This window comes from Pseudomassariella vexata, assembly GCF_002105095.1.
Source record: "Pseudomassariella vexata strain CBS 129021 chromosome Unknown BCR38scaffold_14, whole genome shotgun sequence".
NCBI lineage: Eukaryota > Fungi > Ascomycota > Sordariomycetes > Amphisphaeriales > Pseudomassariaceae > Pseudomassariella > Pseudomassariella vexata.
Genome location: NW_024467969.1, coordinates 319966 through 335426, shown reverse-complemented (window position 1 = coordinate 335426; position 15461 = coordinate 319966). Strand labels below are relative to the sequence as shown.

Here is a 15461-nt window from a genome sequence, read left to right as displayed (position 1 = left end):
GCTAAAACTATCCACGACCAGGAGAAACAGAGACCACGGAGGTTAGGAGAGCCCCGTTTTTAAATACTAAATGAACCTCGATGGCATTGTAATTATGCACATCGACAGGATCGAATGCACTTGTGGGCTCCAGGTCCATGGATGCCTAAGATACTCTGCATGGGGGTCACGTTCCCAGCTTCTCCTTATCGCAGGCAGGTGTAATGGCAGAATATGAAAGACGCGGGCAGGGTAGAGCCAGCAAGAACTCCCCTATTGACGCAAGTATCAACGATATTACGTACGCCAACAGGATCAATGTGCACTGTCGATTTGGGCATTAGACTCTTAGCTTGAAGACGAAACAGCTACTTGCGCAGGCCACGGAGTCCTTCGATACATTATCCAGCACTACGACACTTCCAGCTCTCTCTCGTCCCAGGCAGGTAGCAGGCCTGCCAGAAGCAAAGGAGACTTGCAGGATTGGGCCAGCGGGAACTCCCAAATTGATGACATCTTCAACGTTGTGCTAGATCATCACACGACACACCAAATTCGATGAACCAGGTTTAGTATTCCCGAAGTTGGTCGAACTACAGGAAACGTCTACATAGCGCTCTTCGCCAAATGCCCGGAACTCCATCCTTTCTATCCCTCTTATCCCCCCCTTTCCCCCCAGGTTCCCATCACGAAATTCATCTGCATATCATGAATTTACCAAAATGGCGTTCCATGCTCTTCCTTACAGGTCTCTAAGGCTTGCAACGACCCATGAAGCGAGGATACAAGCAGGTCGTGCGGACAGTGTGCTGATTAGCGATCCAAGCCAAAAACCTCTCAAGACCGAGACCGTATCCTCCGTGGGGGGAGGTACCGTACCTGTCATAACATTAGTATCTTGGTGGAGCAATGTATCGACCGGTGATTTGATGGGTATCACTTACTTGCGCTGGTCAGTGTACCAATAGTAATCCTTCGAGTCAATACCCTGCTTCTTATACGCCTCCAACAGCTCCTCGTAGCCCTCCATTCTCATACTACCACCCACAATCTCACCCACACCAGGCATCAAACAGTCTACACTCTCCGTAACCCGCAGATCGGCGGGGTCCTTCTTCATGTAAAACGCCTTGATCTCGACGGGAAAATGCGTCAGGAAGATGGGGCGGTTGATGGCATCCGTCATCTTGCGCTCGGCAGCCTCGGCGATGTCGTCGCCGAACACGTGCAGATTTCCCTCTTCGTTGAGGATGGGCGTTTCCTGGGCGTTGAGCCACTCGATGGCGTCGGTGTACTTCATGCGCATAAAAGGGCGCGACGGCTTCTGGAACGTAGGGTTGAGCTCCTTGAGGTAGGCGGCGATGGTGGGGTTGTCGAGGACGATGTCGATAACGCGGCATATGACCTCCTCGAGATGCTCCAGCAGGTCGTCGAAGGTAATGAAGTCTAGTTCTGCTTCCACGTGTGTGTACTCCGAGAGATGGCGGCGAGTCAGACTTTTCTCAGCGCGAAATGACTTCTCGATACAGTAGACGTCGCCCAGGCTGGGGATAACAGTCTCGAGGTACAGCTGCGATGATTGGGTGAGGTAGGCCTGCTCGTCATAGTACGGGGCACTGAAGAGCGTCGCACCGCCCTCGACTTGGGTCTGGACCAAGGCGGGTGGCGACACCTTGGTGAGCTCCAAATCATCGTACACCTTTTGGAATGCGCGCTCAACAGCTGCACGGATCTTCATCAGCGACGAAGCGTTGTCACCACGCAGGACCAAGTGTCTGCTGTCCAGCATCTGCGAGTCCCATTGGTTCTGCTGGACCGAGACCTTGTTGGTCATGGCATCATCGTCGCTAGGAGATGTGCCCAAAACCTCGTAGTAGTCGACGTGCAACTCGCGGTTATCGGGCGCAGTTTGTCCCTCGAGTACCTTCCGCATCTCGCCGTAGAGCGCCAGAGACGTGCCTTGCGCGAAGGTTAGAGCCTCATACGTCTTGGTTAGGTCGCCCGCTTGCAAGACACATTGCAGATGTCCGTGTCCGTCCACCAGTGTAATGAACGTAGCCTGCTTTTGCGCGCGCAGACGGTGGATTCTTCCCATAACCTTGACCCGCGTTCCCTTCTTATCGCCATCTCCCAGCTCGATATCCTTGCGCCCGATCTTCATCCGGATGGGTTTGGGTAGCGAAGTGTCTTCCTTCAACACGATCTTCTTGGCCTCCTCGAGGTTCTGCAGCCGCTGCTGCCTTCTCTTCTCCTCGTCGGCGGCGACCTGTGCCTGCTTGGTCAGCTTCTTCTTGTGGGCATCGAGGGCGCCCTGGGCTTTCTTGACGGCGCTCTTGGCGGGCTCCTTCCATTGCAAGCGAACGGAGGGGCTTTCGCCATCGCCGACGGGTCCTGTCACAGAGGCGCGGATTTGGTACTGCGGCGTGGGTTTCTCGTAGTTCCGGACGTAGGCATAGCCCAGGTTCTTGTAAGGCTTGGACTCTGAACCGTTGGCAGTCTCGTCGTCTACGCCGGCATCGGTGTCGATGTAGCACTTGTCGTCATTCTTGACCCGTTCAGCCAGCTCCTGGACGGAGGCCATGGTGGCGGCAGCGAAGTTATCGGGCTCGACTTATTTTTTTCGGTCGGTACAAGGAAGTCGTTTGGGTGTCGTGGCAGCTTTGTTGGTGGATTGCGATGGTGGGGTTTCGAAATTATACCCCTCGATTGCAGTTGCCAATTGATGAGTCAACAAGCTGCGTCACACCGGCACCGCAAGAGCGGACCTACCCTAGAGCCAAAGGACCAATGTGACAACCGTCAATTCCAATCATACGAGAGTTTCAGGGGTCGCACTGGTCATTATAGTCATTATGTTTACTGTGGAAAATACGTATCGCAATGTCTTCAGTTTCTTTAATTGCAGAAACCGAGAACAAGATGCGCCAAGACGGGTTATTACACGTAATGGTGGTCGAATATTTCAGAGTTGTAAAAGTATGCTATTCTATCTAGTCCTATAGAGCACGAAGGTTGGACTTAGTCCTAAAGGGCTAAGTCACGTAATAACCTTAGTAGTCTTAGCAAAGCTTACTAAGGTTGCCTAATAATGCCCCCTTTAAGGAAAATATCGATATTATCTCTATTATAAAGTGAAAGTTCTCTGTACGTTTTCTATTTTATTTACCTCTTCCTTCGTACTATAACGAGGATACCACATATCTCACAATATAATAGTTAGGTAGTACAAAGAGCAACTAGAATATGTCACGGGGCTAGGCACGTGCACCGCATGTATATTGGTACTGCACGAGCTGGCTGATGTTCCATTCTTCGTGCTACAACAATAAACTACTGGTACCCCCATACACGACCCTGACAGAATAGGCTAGTGTTGAAACGGGGTTAGGCGGTCAGTAGGATATACTTACCCACCTAACACACTGAACAGACGGCTCCAGTACCAACAGATCCCATCTGTTGGTCTTATCAGACGAAGATCGTGGTACTGGTTATAACAGCGAAGCTCTTATACGTCTGGTGCGCGAGTTGGTCGGATGTGCCTCTGATACTCGTATCGTGATAATTGTCACGCCGTGCTAGGGGTTGCAATCCTTGCCACTACGCCACCGTACCAGATGTCTTCACCAAAAGAGACCAATACCAAAGTCCCTGACTTTGATATCTGCAACCACTTATCAATCTGTTCAAACCAGTGTAGGTCAATCACGTGACAACCGTCACAATAATAGGATCTCGAACGTAAAGATAAGCTGAATAACTAAAATAACTAAATAACTGACTGAAAAGCGAAGGTGAAGATATAGATAATGTTACACGCAAAGGTGGTCAAAGATTTGTGAGGTTGTAAAAGCATGACATTCTATCTAGTCCTATGGAGCACGAAGGTTGGACTTAGTCCCGAAGGGCTAAGTCACGTGGTAACCTTGGTGGTCTTGGCAAAGCCCACCAAGGTTGCCTAACAGATAAGAAGGAGATGATATGAAGATGAGGATGATGATGCGTGAAGATGGGGGACTCGTGTCCTACTCTGCCTCTGTGCCTCTTAAAGAAGAGAAAATAAACTTTCTCCTAGCCCCGTAACCTATTTCCCTGATGTCCGGCCTTACCCCGTTACAGTATATAAGTGCGTACATTATAAGACTAATTCTTAAGGAATCTAAATTAGGTAGTGTAACGAAACCTCTAATAGTCTAGCTGCGTAAACCACTAAAGAGTCTGTAAGGGTTTGTGCTAGTAAGTAAGTCCTGCTGCGGAGTCCTCAAGCAATAATATCGGGGTTTGACGTATGGAGTATAGGGCTCTGGGTAACTGAAGTATTCAAGTAGGGTAACTGGGAATAGAGTCGTCAAGGCAGTTTGCCTCACCAATGGGTTAGATTGATGCTTAGATTGATCACTGAAGTAGAGACTGTCTATCTATGAAATGCCTGGGAGTCCTGTCCCTTATATTGACGTGGGGTTAGGGTTTTTGGGTGCTCGTTTTCGTTTTTTTTTCCGGTTTCAGACGAGTTTGTAAGCGCGTTCTTGAAGGGTATTTAAGACCTTATGTACATAGTCACTCCCTTGAGAAAAAGATAGAAATTCAAGCGGCCTTTTCCACAGTAATCTGAACCAATGTGACAGGCTGTGCCTGATATGGGATCCGGAGCTGCAAAGACCGTGCGTCCGGATCCACCAAAGGAACCATCGAGGGCACACAAAACATAGTCCGTGTTCCCGGGACAACTCGCATATTTTACTTTCCTCCTCAGTTAGATAATTAACAGTATTTGGCCATGTTGAGCTGTATAGTTTCGCAGTGAGCCCGTCACAACCAATTTCTCTTTACTTGGACAGGCATTCAATGTCTGACGTACCTGTTGAGGTACTTTTGTTGCCCCTATAGATCTGATTGTGCCTGTTGAGGCTATTGTTCCCACCTTTCACCTGTTGAGGTGACTGTTCAAGGGCCTGTTGAGGTTCCTTTTCTTCCCCAGCCTGCTGAGGCTACAGTTGTTAGTACCTGTTGAGGTACTTGTCGTTCCGATCAGGGCAAGGAGCTCTTGATCTTGTTATTTCTTTCCACCTCCCGAATAGTAAGGTCTTGTTGAGGATCTTGTTATTCGTTGCCATCATCTTACACCTTAAACCTGCGGGTGGTTTCACTGCCCGTCGTCAATATACCCATCTCTCCTTCACTGATCCCCACTTGGTTGATTGATAGATTGATTGAAATTTAACGTCTCATCACGTGAGACGTGCCGGGCGCAGTGCCGGCATGGTCAATGCTAGTCGAATCTATGTTACAGGGGACTGTCTTCATCTAACATTCCTGTTCAGTGCGATGGGCAGATCTCAGTAAAGAAATTGGTCTCCTCCGCCCATTGGCAAGTGATCCCCACTTGGTTGATTGATTGAAATTTAACGTCTCATCACGTGAGACGTGCCGGGCGCAGTGCCGGCATGGTCTATGCTAGTCGAATCTATGTTACGGGGGAAGATCCCCACTTGGATATGTTGGTTGTCCAACATATCCAACATATCCGCCCCTGTAGGTCACGTGACTTATCGGTCCTTTCCTTCCTCCGATGCGGGGTCCCGTGATCCTAGCGTCTGTATCCACCTGGCCTGCCGACGGGCCTGTAATGTTGGTTCAGGGCCAACGGTTCGTAACAGGTAGGAGCGTATCGAGTTCTCCTCTTAAGCTAGGCGGTTCCGGGGTTCTACTAGATCGGGGGCGAATCCCTCCCGACTTAGCTTATTAGCTAAGACCGGCCCGCTATAACGGCTCTTTCCTTATAACTATCCCCCCTCTAAGGTCGGCTATCTGTAACGAAACCTCTAATAGTGTCAGGGTACGGCTAGGCCGAAGGCAATAGTACAGAGTGATGGGGAGTAACGGGCGTCCCTCCTACGTAGCACCGGGTGGTCACTGGCGGTCTCAGGTAGGGGTGCCCACGATGATGCATTGATCTCTACTCCCCCTCTATATTCTTCCCGGGCCTCCGCCCCTTACATAGATAGCTAGAACCCGACGTCGGAGCCGCGGAGCACAAGTTTCTCCGATTGTTCCGCAAACCAAGACTTCCATATCGTGTCATGACTCGCACATCCCTACACCAGAGCCCTGTCACGACCTGGGTTGCATCGCATTGGTAGAGACCTCGATTAGGTGCTATCTGTCACGACCTGGGTTGCATCGCATTGGTATAGACCTCGATTAGGTGCTATCGACGAAGATTCTACTCTAAGGAGCGAAGGAAAGAAGATGACAACTTAGGTTTGAGGGAGCGCGACTAAGTCATCCACGCTTGGCGGGGCTCCTACAAGGGTTATGATTGGCTTCCCATCTGACACTGCCACGGCAGGTGTTCCAGCTGTAAGTCACCTGGTTGTAGTGAGTCTGCGAGGGTTGACCTTCACAAGCCCCACCGGTGTCCCACCGGTGCCTATGGCATTCTGTTCTCTGACAAATAGTCTAGCTGCGTAAACCACTAAAGAGTCTGTAAGGGTTTGTGCTAGTAAGTAAGTCCTGCTGCGGAGTCCTTTAGCAATAATATCGGGGTCTGACGTATAGAGTATAGTGCTTTGGGGTAACTGGGAATAGAGTCGTCAAGGCAGTTTGCCCCACCAATGGGTTAGATTGATGCTTAGATTGATCACTGAAGTAGAGACTGTCTATCTATGAAATGCCTGGGAGTCCTGTCCCTTATATACCCATCTCTCCTTGTAAGGGAATACAGAGCTATAAGCAGGGTTAAGTCACAATTCTGTCACTAAGTGACAGAATTGCTAGATCTTTTGGTCTATGTGACGTGATAGTCTGGGGGTCCTTTCCTTCCTCCGATGCGGGGTCCCGTGATCCTAGTGTCTGTATCCACCTGGCCTGCCGACGGGCCTGTAATGTTGGTTCAGTGCCAACGGTTCGTAACATGGCGGTCTCAGGTAGGGGTGCCCACGATGATGCATTGATCTCTACTCTCTCTATCTTCTTCTTGGGCCTCCGCCCCTTACATAGATAGCTAGAACCCGGCGTCGGAGCCGCGGAGCACAAGTTTCTCCGATTGTTCCGCAAACCAAGACTTCCATATCGTGTCATGACTCGCACATCCCTACACCAGAGCCCCACCGGTGTCCCACCGGTGCCTATGGCATTCTACTATTCTGTAAGTGTCGTGACGTCTTCAGGTTCCGTCGCGCATCTCCACCGGCTGTTTCTTTATGCATTCCAGTAGATCCATTCTGCGACGATACACTCCTCAGCCACTGTACTGTTCCCGACTGCACTTACCGTTCAAAATGTCCTCGGATACCAAGACCAAGTTCTCCCATCTGCCCCTCAGCGCCAGAGGGCCTATTGAGTGTGCAGTTACTGGTCATTCGTTACTGAACACGCCGTATTTCAATCGAGGATCTGCACATAGCTATGAGGAGCGGCACGAATTCAACCTCACTGGACTGCTGCTCCAAAGTGTCCAGACGCTCGAACAGCAGGTCAATCGAGCGTATGACCAGTGTTCTCTGACAGAGCACTAGTTCCTCCGATTATTCCGTATACTAAGACTTCTATATTAGGTTATAACTCGCACGTCCCTACACCTTCTAAACGTGTTTAGAAAGAATTACCGCTCGATTCTGATGTATTTTGTGACAGGCGCAGTGAGCCCGTCACATATTTAGTTGAAAATAGCGTTATGAATAGCTTCAACTTTGCTTATTATGCTGTTACTGATCATCCTCTTATTATACCAAAAATGGTGGCCCGCTTATAAGTGGATTACGTTAACTCTTTCTTGTTTTTTTTTTGGTGGAGACCATGCCGTTATTGACAGTTGGAGTTGCTAGGCGGTGCGGGGATCCCGGCAGTGGCCCGAATGGTCACACTCAATATGGCACGACAGTACCGACAAGGTGAATGTAGTCGAGGACATCTGTCCATCCTTGATTATGTTTGCCTTGCCTCCATAGAAGCGGTGTACCAAATACGATGAGTTACCAATTCGTTGACTAAGTAAGCACGCATTCGTGTAACTACGTCACCCCCTCCTCTAAAAGCTCCTCTGAGATCCCGGGCAACGAAATATCATACGGGTATAAATACCCCGATCCGAACCCGCTCGGCGGGACTCCAGATCCTCCCCATCACTCCCCTCTCTAGAATCGTAGCCATGTGGACTTTCGCAGGAAGCACGGCTTTGCGCGCTCTTGCTGTCGCGGCTACCGTGTCTGCTCTGTCCGATGTCGATTTCTATGGACAGTCGCCCCCTGTTTACCCATCACGTAATTCTCCTCGAAGCTCATTGTTGATCTATTCTCTGACATATTCTCAGCAATTGGTAATGGTAAAGGTGTCTGGGCCGGCGCGTACGCCAGTGCTCAAGATCTGGTGAGCCAGATGACGCTGGAAGAAAAGGCGAACCTCACTCGCGGTTTCACGTCGGCCGATAATGCCTGTGCTGGCAACACCGGGACAGTGCCGCGACTTGGATGGCCGGGCATGTGTCTCCACGATGCCGGAAACGGAGTCAGAGCGACAGACCTGGTCAACTCGTACCCGTCCGGCATCCACGTGGGGGCTAGCTGGGACAAGAATTTGACCTACCAGAGAGCCTATTACATGGGCAAGGAGTTTAAGACGAAGGGAGGTGAGTCTAGAGCTTTGCGCTTACAACTTATCCTCTCATAGAACTCACGCCAAAGCTAGTCAACGTACCCCTTGGACCTAATGCCGGCCCTTTGGGAAGAATTCCTCTGGGTGGTCGCAATTGGGAGGGATTCTCGGTTGATCCGTATCTCTCGGGTCAACTGGTGGCCGAGTCCATCACCGGTCACCAGGATGCCGGTGTGATTGCAAACCTCAAGGTATATCGAACACGATGTATTTCCCAATCCCGAAATCTTCACTAACAAGAATGCGTTCAGCATTTTATCGGCAACGAACAGGAGACTTTTAGACGACCGTATTTCGGGGTTGAGGCCGCATCATCCAACATCGACGATAAGACTCTGCACGAGTTCTACCTCTGGCCTTTCATGGATGGCGTCAAAGCTGGCGTTGGCTCCGTCATGTGCTCGTACAACCGGGTCAACAACTCGTACGGGTGTCAGAACAGTAAATTGATGAATGGTATTCTGAAAACGGAGTTATCATTCGAGGGATTCGTCGTAGCCGACTGGAACGCCCAACACAGCGGCGTGGCTAGCGCGCAGGCTGGACTCGATATGGTGATGCCCCTCGGCGGCTACTGGGGTGATAACTTGACCGACGCAGTCCGTAATGGCTCTGTCACCGAAGCCAGGGTCACTGACATGGCTACCAGGTCAGTCTATTTGTGGTATAAACTTGACTGGATGCTAAAGGAAATCAGGATTCTCGCAGCTTGGTACCTCGTCGGTCAGAACGGTTCAAACTTCCCGGAGCCGGGGGTAGGAATCAAGAATATGACTCTCCCACACGAAGCCGTCGACGCTCGAGAACCCGATTCCAAGCCAATCATCTTAGAAGGAGCTATTGCTGGTCATGTGTTGCTCAAAAATGAGAATGGCGCGTTGCCCTTGAAAAAGCCGACCATGCTGTCAGTCTTTGGCTACGATGCCACGGTCCCGGCGACGAAGAATACCGACATTCTTTTCGAACTTGCCTACACCTCATCCCCAGAGATGGCTCAAGCTGTCTTGGGCACCGTGCAACATTTTGATCAAGCCGCCAAAGGAGGCACAATCGTCACTGGAGGCCGAGCTGGTGCCAACGGACCAGCCTATATCAGTGATGTAGGCGTTTCCCCTCACCCACCCCCTCCACCTCCAAACATAACACCATAATTTACCTATTCTGACTAATTCCCTCATAGCCCCTAAGCGCCATCTCTCAACGAGCCGCCCTTGACGACACCTGGATGAACTGGGACCTTTCCTCCCCCAACCCCGATGTAAACGCCGCCTCGGACGCCTGCCTCGTCTTCATCAACGCCATCGCAACCGAAGGCTGGGACCGTGACGGCTTGCATGATGACTTCAGCGACGGGCTCGTTCTTGATGTCGCCTCCAAGTGCAAAAACACCATAGTGGTCATCCACGCCGCGGGCGTCCGTCTCGTCGACCAGTGGATCGAGCACCCCAACGTCACGGCTACAATTATTGCCCATTTACCAGGGCAGGACAGTGGACAGGCGCTTGTCAAGTTACTGTATGGCGAGGCGGGTTTTTCGGGGAAATTGCCGTATACGATTCCGAAGAATGAGACGGATTACACGGTTTATAAGCCGTGTAATCGGAGTTCGGAGGAGGATATGTTTCCGCAGTGTGACTACTCCGAGGGTGTTTATGTCGATTACCGGGACTTTGATGCAAGAAACGTCACGCCGCGGTTCGAGTTTGGGTTTGGGATGAGTTACACCACGTTCGAGTACTCTGCGCTCTCGGTGAAGCCCTCGGGACAGAACCTGAAGTTGCGCGGCGACTCCAACTCTAACAGCACGGGAGATGGGCTCTGGGACATTGCGGTTAGGGTCGAGACTACGATCACGAATTCTGGTTCTGTAGATGGAGCAGAGATCGCGCAGCTGTATCTTGCGATCCCGAATAGTCCGCCCAAGCAACTCAGGGGGTTCGAGAAGGTGGCTCTTTCGCCGCTGGAATCGGCGACGTTGAGATTTGAGTTGACGAGACGGGATTTGAGTGTCTGGGATGTGGTGGCGCAGGAGTGGGTGATCCAGCAGGGCACATATACGGTTTTCGTGGGGGCGAGCAGTCGCGATGTCAGATTGACGGATAGCTTTGAGCTCTAGGGGGGCTTGATGCGGGTACCGTTTGGCCTGGTGACTCAGTGATGAGAGGGATCGGTAGTTTCTGGGGATTAATGATGATATATTTGAAGAGAGAAACGTCCATCGGCTTCTGAATGTGATTTGTTTAACGAAACTGCGGCCATAATCAAGTTCTGTCGCCGTGAAGAGACTGTAGAACTAGGATAGCTTTGGCCACTGGAGGACTCTATATTATATAGAGATAATAACCTTCTGTAGTCTGGAACCGCGGTTAGTTTGGCCGCAGACGATCCAAATAGGACTGACAGGGAAGAGGCGAGAGTTTACCTTCGTAACTGGATCCTTGACGATATACTTCGTGTGCGTAAGATTGGTATTTAGCGAGGAATGACAGATGAGTTGGACTTGCGTATGATGCTTAGAGCGATTTTCGCTGCGTGGACCAGAGCCCGAAAGCTAGGTAACAGACCATGTTGAGAACTTTAGGAGCTTCGACTCAGGAAAGAGTTGAGAGTAACTGGCCCTGGATTCTTCCATTGCAGTCAAGATATCCTTGAAGCCATGGTGTAGTGGAAAATTCGTATCACTAGTCATTGGCGCTATCCTAATTCTAAGCTGTAGATTCCTATACAGGAATATAGCTGGTCATAATATTTCCATCCCGTGCAATACCAGTACACACCTATTCTTCAATTCGACCCCACTTTCTCAGCTTGATGATGGATAAGAAAGGCCGCCATGCACTGGTTAGTACCTGGCCAGCATTTCATAATGTCCCTCATCGAGCTTCAGAATCATCATCAACATGGCGTCCATGTGAACATGCCACGTGGTATCCCTAGTATAGCCCAGGTCACCACATCCGACGTTGGCAAACACTACCAGGGCCTGAGGCAGAATGTACTGCGTAGGTTGGGAGTCGGGGTTGGAGGCGCGTTACATAAAAACAAAGATTTCATTAAATGCCGGGACATCTCTGAGATGGATGGATGTCATGCCAAAGGATTAAAGCAGGTCGTGAAAATGATTCTAACACAAGCCATCCTCCGTTATGGCAATCTCATTGAGCTGGTTATTCTTCAACATGACTTGGTGACCCCGAAAGTGTCCATCTCGGTCGAGTTTCCAAAACACTGTTCCACCGGCGTGTGCGTATGCAATCAAATGACGTGTGACTTCGAACCCGACATTATCCACGTAAATGGGCGCGAAATCCTCTAGGTAGATTGCCTGCGGTGGAGACGCATTTTGCAATCGTACGAGGCAATCTGCGTGGCAGAGGTAATAGACAGTTGCGCTCTGCTAATTCCGATTGAATACACGACCAGCAAACATGGGAAGTCGTAAGCTCAAATGAAAAAGGACAATCCGATGCCTCAGTACGACACGATGTAAACGAGTGGACCGTTCGAGAACGTTTGAACGGTTTGGCCGCTGACACCGGGAACGCCATGGTGGTGCTCTGGAAGGTCAACTCACTGAAGTGCTCATATAGAAAACAAATTTGTGGACTTTGGATATAACTACCTGATGAATAAGCTGAAGTGATTATCCGGCGTGAAAGGTATAGTGTGCTATTTTGAACGAACGTTGATATCCTCCACTGGTAAGGATTGGCGAGAAGATGTCGAGGCCACAGGTTGTTTGGCCTGCTATAATCGAGGCTGGTTTGGCTGCCAGGGAGCTAAGATCTCAAGTCGCCGATGCCTGCTCGGTTTGCACCTTCCTATCTTAATGTTTCTGGAATACCGGAGCAGGAAGCGACTATCTGAGGAGAGGTCATGGGGTTGATTTGCCCTTGTTGCAACACAGCTTCCTTTACTCATCCGTCATTTCAAGTTTGGGATTAATTTCCAGGCATTTCCTGCCCTTGTCACCCCGAAATTGAAGTCTCTTCCGGCCTGGTCGTTCGACCAATCACGACTTGATGGCACGCCGGATATGGCATATAGCTACTTCTTTCCAGCTGCTCACGTGGCTGTTTCCACTCCCTACAACGTGCTTGCGCATACTTTGTTGCCTTGTACCCCTCTACACCGGAGGCCACACTTGATCACAATCTCAACATTGCCTGTTGAGACTGAGACCACCAAAGTGGGAAAGCCTACAGGACACACATGTCATCCGAGGGAAACTTGCTCATATAAGTCGCAGTCGGGATGTTCGAAAACATATCGTGAAAGTGGTCTTGAGCATATCCAGATGTTTCGCGACTTGTCTATTTGCGACAAGGGCATGGCCTATGTGGCCCAACGCTGATGCTGGTGCAATAAATTACTCTTAAGTATGCTGGTGAAACTAACCAACCGTCAGACCGGACTAATTTCACAAGTAAGTACCTGATACACAAGGGAAGAAAACCAAATTCCTGAGGGACTTGTGAAGTTTTGGGGCACCCAGTGGATGTGACTGGCTTGTGGTTTCCGTTAGGAGCTGAATTCATACTCTCCTCATGGCTATGGAAACTTTCAATGCCTAGAAAGTGGAACTAGGAAGGAACGAGACGAACCAGCATAGCCACCCCCTCCGTTAACCTTCTCCAAGAGGCAAGTGGCCTTGACACAGAGAAGTGCTCACTAGTACTTGGTACTTCCCATCGTAACCAACAAGTGCCTGGTAGTGTTATCAACCGCAAATTCCTTTCACTGATATCAAAAGCACCACGGAGTCACTTCTTGATTATATTTCCATCGAGCCCATTACATTACAAAATTATCGTCCGTATCTGCTCGCATATTACTTTGAAGTATTCGCAGACAACGTATCGCTTACAACGAACGCACCCATCGTGTCGACCACGCAAACTCACCGTCGGGAACACAAGGGGTAGAACCCTCGTCTACCACGAACCAAGGCACGAATCCTCGAGTCGGCGGAGTGAGCCAACCGAGATAATGAGCACCGTATATGAGACCCCGAGTCATGGCGTAGGCTCGTCAAATTTCCAACCTAGCCCTACATACGCTCAAGTCGCTACCTCCGCCTCCATGCCGGCTTCTATAGGAATTGAGGCGGTCCATAATGCATCCCAGTACAGACTGGAAGTGATCCAACAGCCGGAAACAGCCAAAACGTTGGAGAGTCGGAAGAAATACTCCAGGGGCCCTATTGAGCCTTACCCAGCCGTTCAGGTAATTCCAGGCGAGGCTAGGGACCTCCCATCGCTGGCAAGTCCATATGTCATGGTTTTTGTGACTGCCGAAGAGGTGGAGGTTGACTACGAGGAAATCTTTCGTTTCAAGCCGTTGTTCGAAGAGCCGAATCGGCCACTGCTGCAAGGGGAACGCGCTCGCTCGCAATATTTGGTGATGAAGCATGAGTGCGTAGGTTTCGACAACAAGTACAATGTTTGCATGTTTGAGGATCTCTACATGACAAAGGAGGGTCTTTTCAAACTCCGGTTCGACGCGTGGAAGCTGGAGATCGATGACTCTGACCCTGAACACCCAGAAGAAATCTGGGTCAATGTCGCTCGCACCTGGTCTAGTGTCTTCGAGGTGTTTCCCAGCAAGAAATATCCAGGAAGACCAGGGGCTACGGCATTCAACCACGACATGCACAACCAGGGTATTAAAATCTCTATTCGTAAGGATTCGGCCGCGCTGATGACGAGGAAGCGGAACCAGCAAGTAGCCGCGAATGCAGCTTTACTGCATGGCGAGGAGGACGAGGAGGATGGCGACGATAATCAGGGTCCCCCAGCGCAAAAACAAAAGTTTTCTTGCCGAGGTGCCTCATCAAAACATGGCGAAAGAGGCAGTACGAGCCCCAATCGCTTTCAATACCCAATAGGTACATGGGGATACCTTAAGTCCCCGCCTATACCTAGCAAGTCTGAGCTAGCACGCCAGAACGGCGGCTGGACACGCGGCACTAACGGGCTTATACCACCGCCTCGAGTCGCGCCATCTCCAGTCAATACAACATGGTGGTCTGGAAACCCTGGAGCCGCGCCATACCAAGTCTTTCCGGCCATCTCTACGTTTCAGGGTAGCGCAATTCCTGCAGTCGCATTGCCCTGGGGCCAGCCAGGTTGCTCAACCCACGACGCTCCCACAATGAGCCCTGTTCAACCACCCCATCCACCGAGCGCGGGGCTAGAGGGAGGCGTTTCGGCCCACAACAATGTTCGTAGTCCGCTACCCTATCGACCAGCACAGATGTCGCAACCAGCTGGCACGAAGAACAACCAGGACCTGGGCTATGGGAATTCAGCGTATTTCCAAGTGGAACAGACCTCGGCATCTTCAAGTGCTCAATCCGCGTCAGCATTACAGGACTATGGGTTTGACTCTAAAGGATCCAAGGCTTTCAGTAATGATATGCCGATTCCTACGGTCGAACCCGAGGAAGACACCTACGGCCAGCCGGTTGACGGCCAACCATCCAACGAAACTCAAGAACCTGACGAGTCGGACCTATTCGGGACTTCAGACATCGAGGACTTCCCACAGAAGCTATCATTTCGCAAAGGCAAAGAAAAAGCAATGGTGCCTCTGGACTGGTGATTGACAGCACACCAAAGTCGGGTCGGATTTGAACACAGTCCCCCTCGTTTTGGACCACCCCCCTCACCATTGGTCGACCGGCTGCTTGTACGCACATGGTACACGCAAACTCGGCCTAGCGGTTTCGGTTACGACATGGAAAGAAATTATGGAAATGAGGCGCACGTAGGACGGAGACGGAAATACCTTTTAGACAATGGCTTTCGTGTCCGCAAGGGCACATCGGC

The 15461-nt window shown here is 50.6% G+C and overlaps 5 protein-coding genes across 5 annotated transcripts; 4 read left to right on the top strand and 1 right to left on the bottom strand.

The window, feature by feature from the left end:
- Nucleotides 1-411: 411 nt before the first annotated feature.
- On the bottom strand, nucleotides 412-2691 carry BCR38DRAFT_399338 (asparaginyl-tRNA synthetase). The gene is made up of 2 exons (XM_040857712.1): nucleotides 924-2691; nucleotides 412-858 (listed from the first exon to the last, which is right to left on the bottom strand). The coding sequence occupies exons 1-2, from the start codon at nucleotides 2558-2560 to the stop codon at nucleotides 732-734; spliced, it is 1764 nt and encodes a 587-aa protein (XP_040711834.1). The 5' UTR covers nucleotides 2561-2691; the 3' UTR covers nucleotides 412-731.
- A 4568-nt stretch (nucleotides 2692-7259) lies between these two features.
- On the top strand, nucleotides 7260-7496 carry BCR38DRAFT_351664 (uncharacterized protein; the record flags this gene model as incomplete). Its single annotated transcript, XM_040856662.1, has 1 exon — nucleotides 7260-7496. One exon carries the CDS (start codon nucleotides 7260-7262, stop codon nucleotides 7494-7496), a length of 237 nt encoding a protein of 78 aa, XP_040711833.1.
- A 230-nt stretch (nucleotides 7497-7726) lies between these two features.
- On the top strand, nucleotides 7727-10840 carry BCR38DRAFT_64800 (glycoside hydrolase superfamily). The gene is made up of 6 exons (XM_040865539.1): nucleotides 7727-8240; nucleotides 8291-8605; nucleotides 8665-8822; nucleotides 8883-9280; nucleotides 9329-9731; nucleotides 9812-10840. Exons 1-6 carry the CDS (start codon nucleotides 8129-8131, stop codon nucleotides 10745-10747), a joined length of 2322 nt encoding a protein of 773 aa, XP_040711832.1. The 5' UTR covers nucleotides 7727-8128; the 3' UTR covers nucleotides 10748-10840.
- Nucleotides 10841-11497: 657 nt separating this feature from the next.
- Nucleotides 11498-11947, top strand: BCR38DRAFT_412851 (uncharacterized protein; the record flags this gene model as incomplete). The annotated part of the gene is made up of 1 exon (XM_040858750.1): nucleotides 11498-11947. One exon carries the CDS (start codon nucleotides 11498-11500, stop codon nucleotides 11945-11947), a length of 450 nt encoding a protein of 149 aa, XP_040711831.1.
- Nucleotides 11948-13713: 1766 nt separating this feature from the next.
- BCR38DRAFT_412850 (velvet factor-domain-containing protein) lies at nucleotides 13714-15234 on the top strand (the record flags this gene model as incomplete). Its single annotated transcript, XM_040858749.1, has 1 exon — nucleotides 13714-15234. The coding sequence occupies one exon, from the start codon at nucleotides 13714-13716 to the stop codon at nucleotides 15232-15234; it is 1521 nt and encodes a 506-aa protein (XP_040711830.1).
- Nucleotides 15235-15461: the final 227 nt, after the last annotated feature.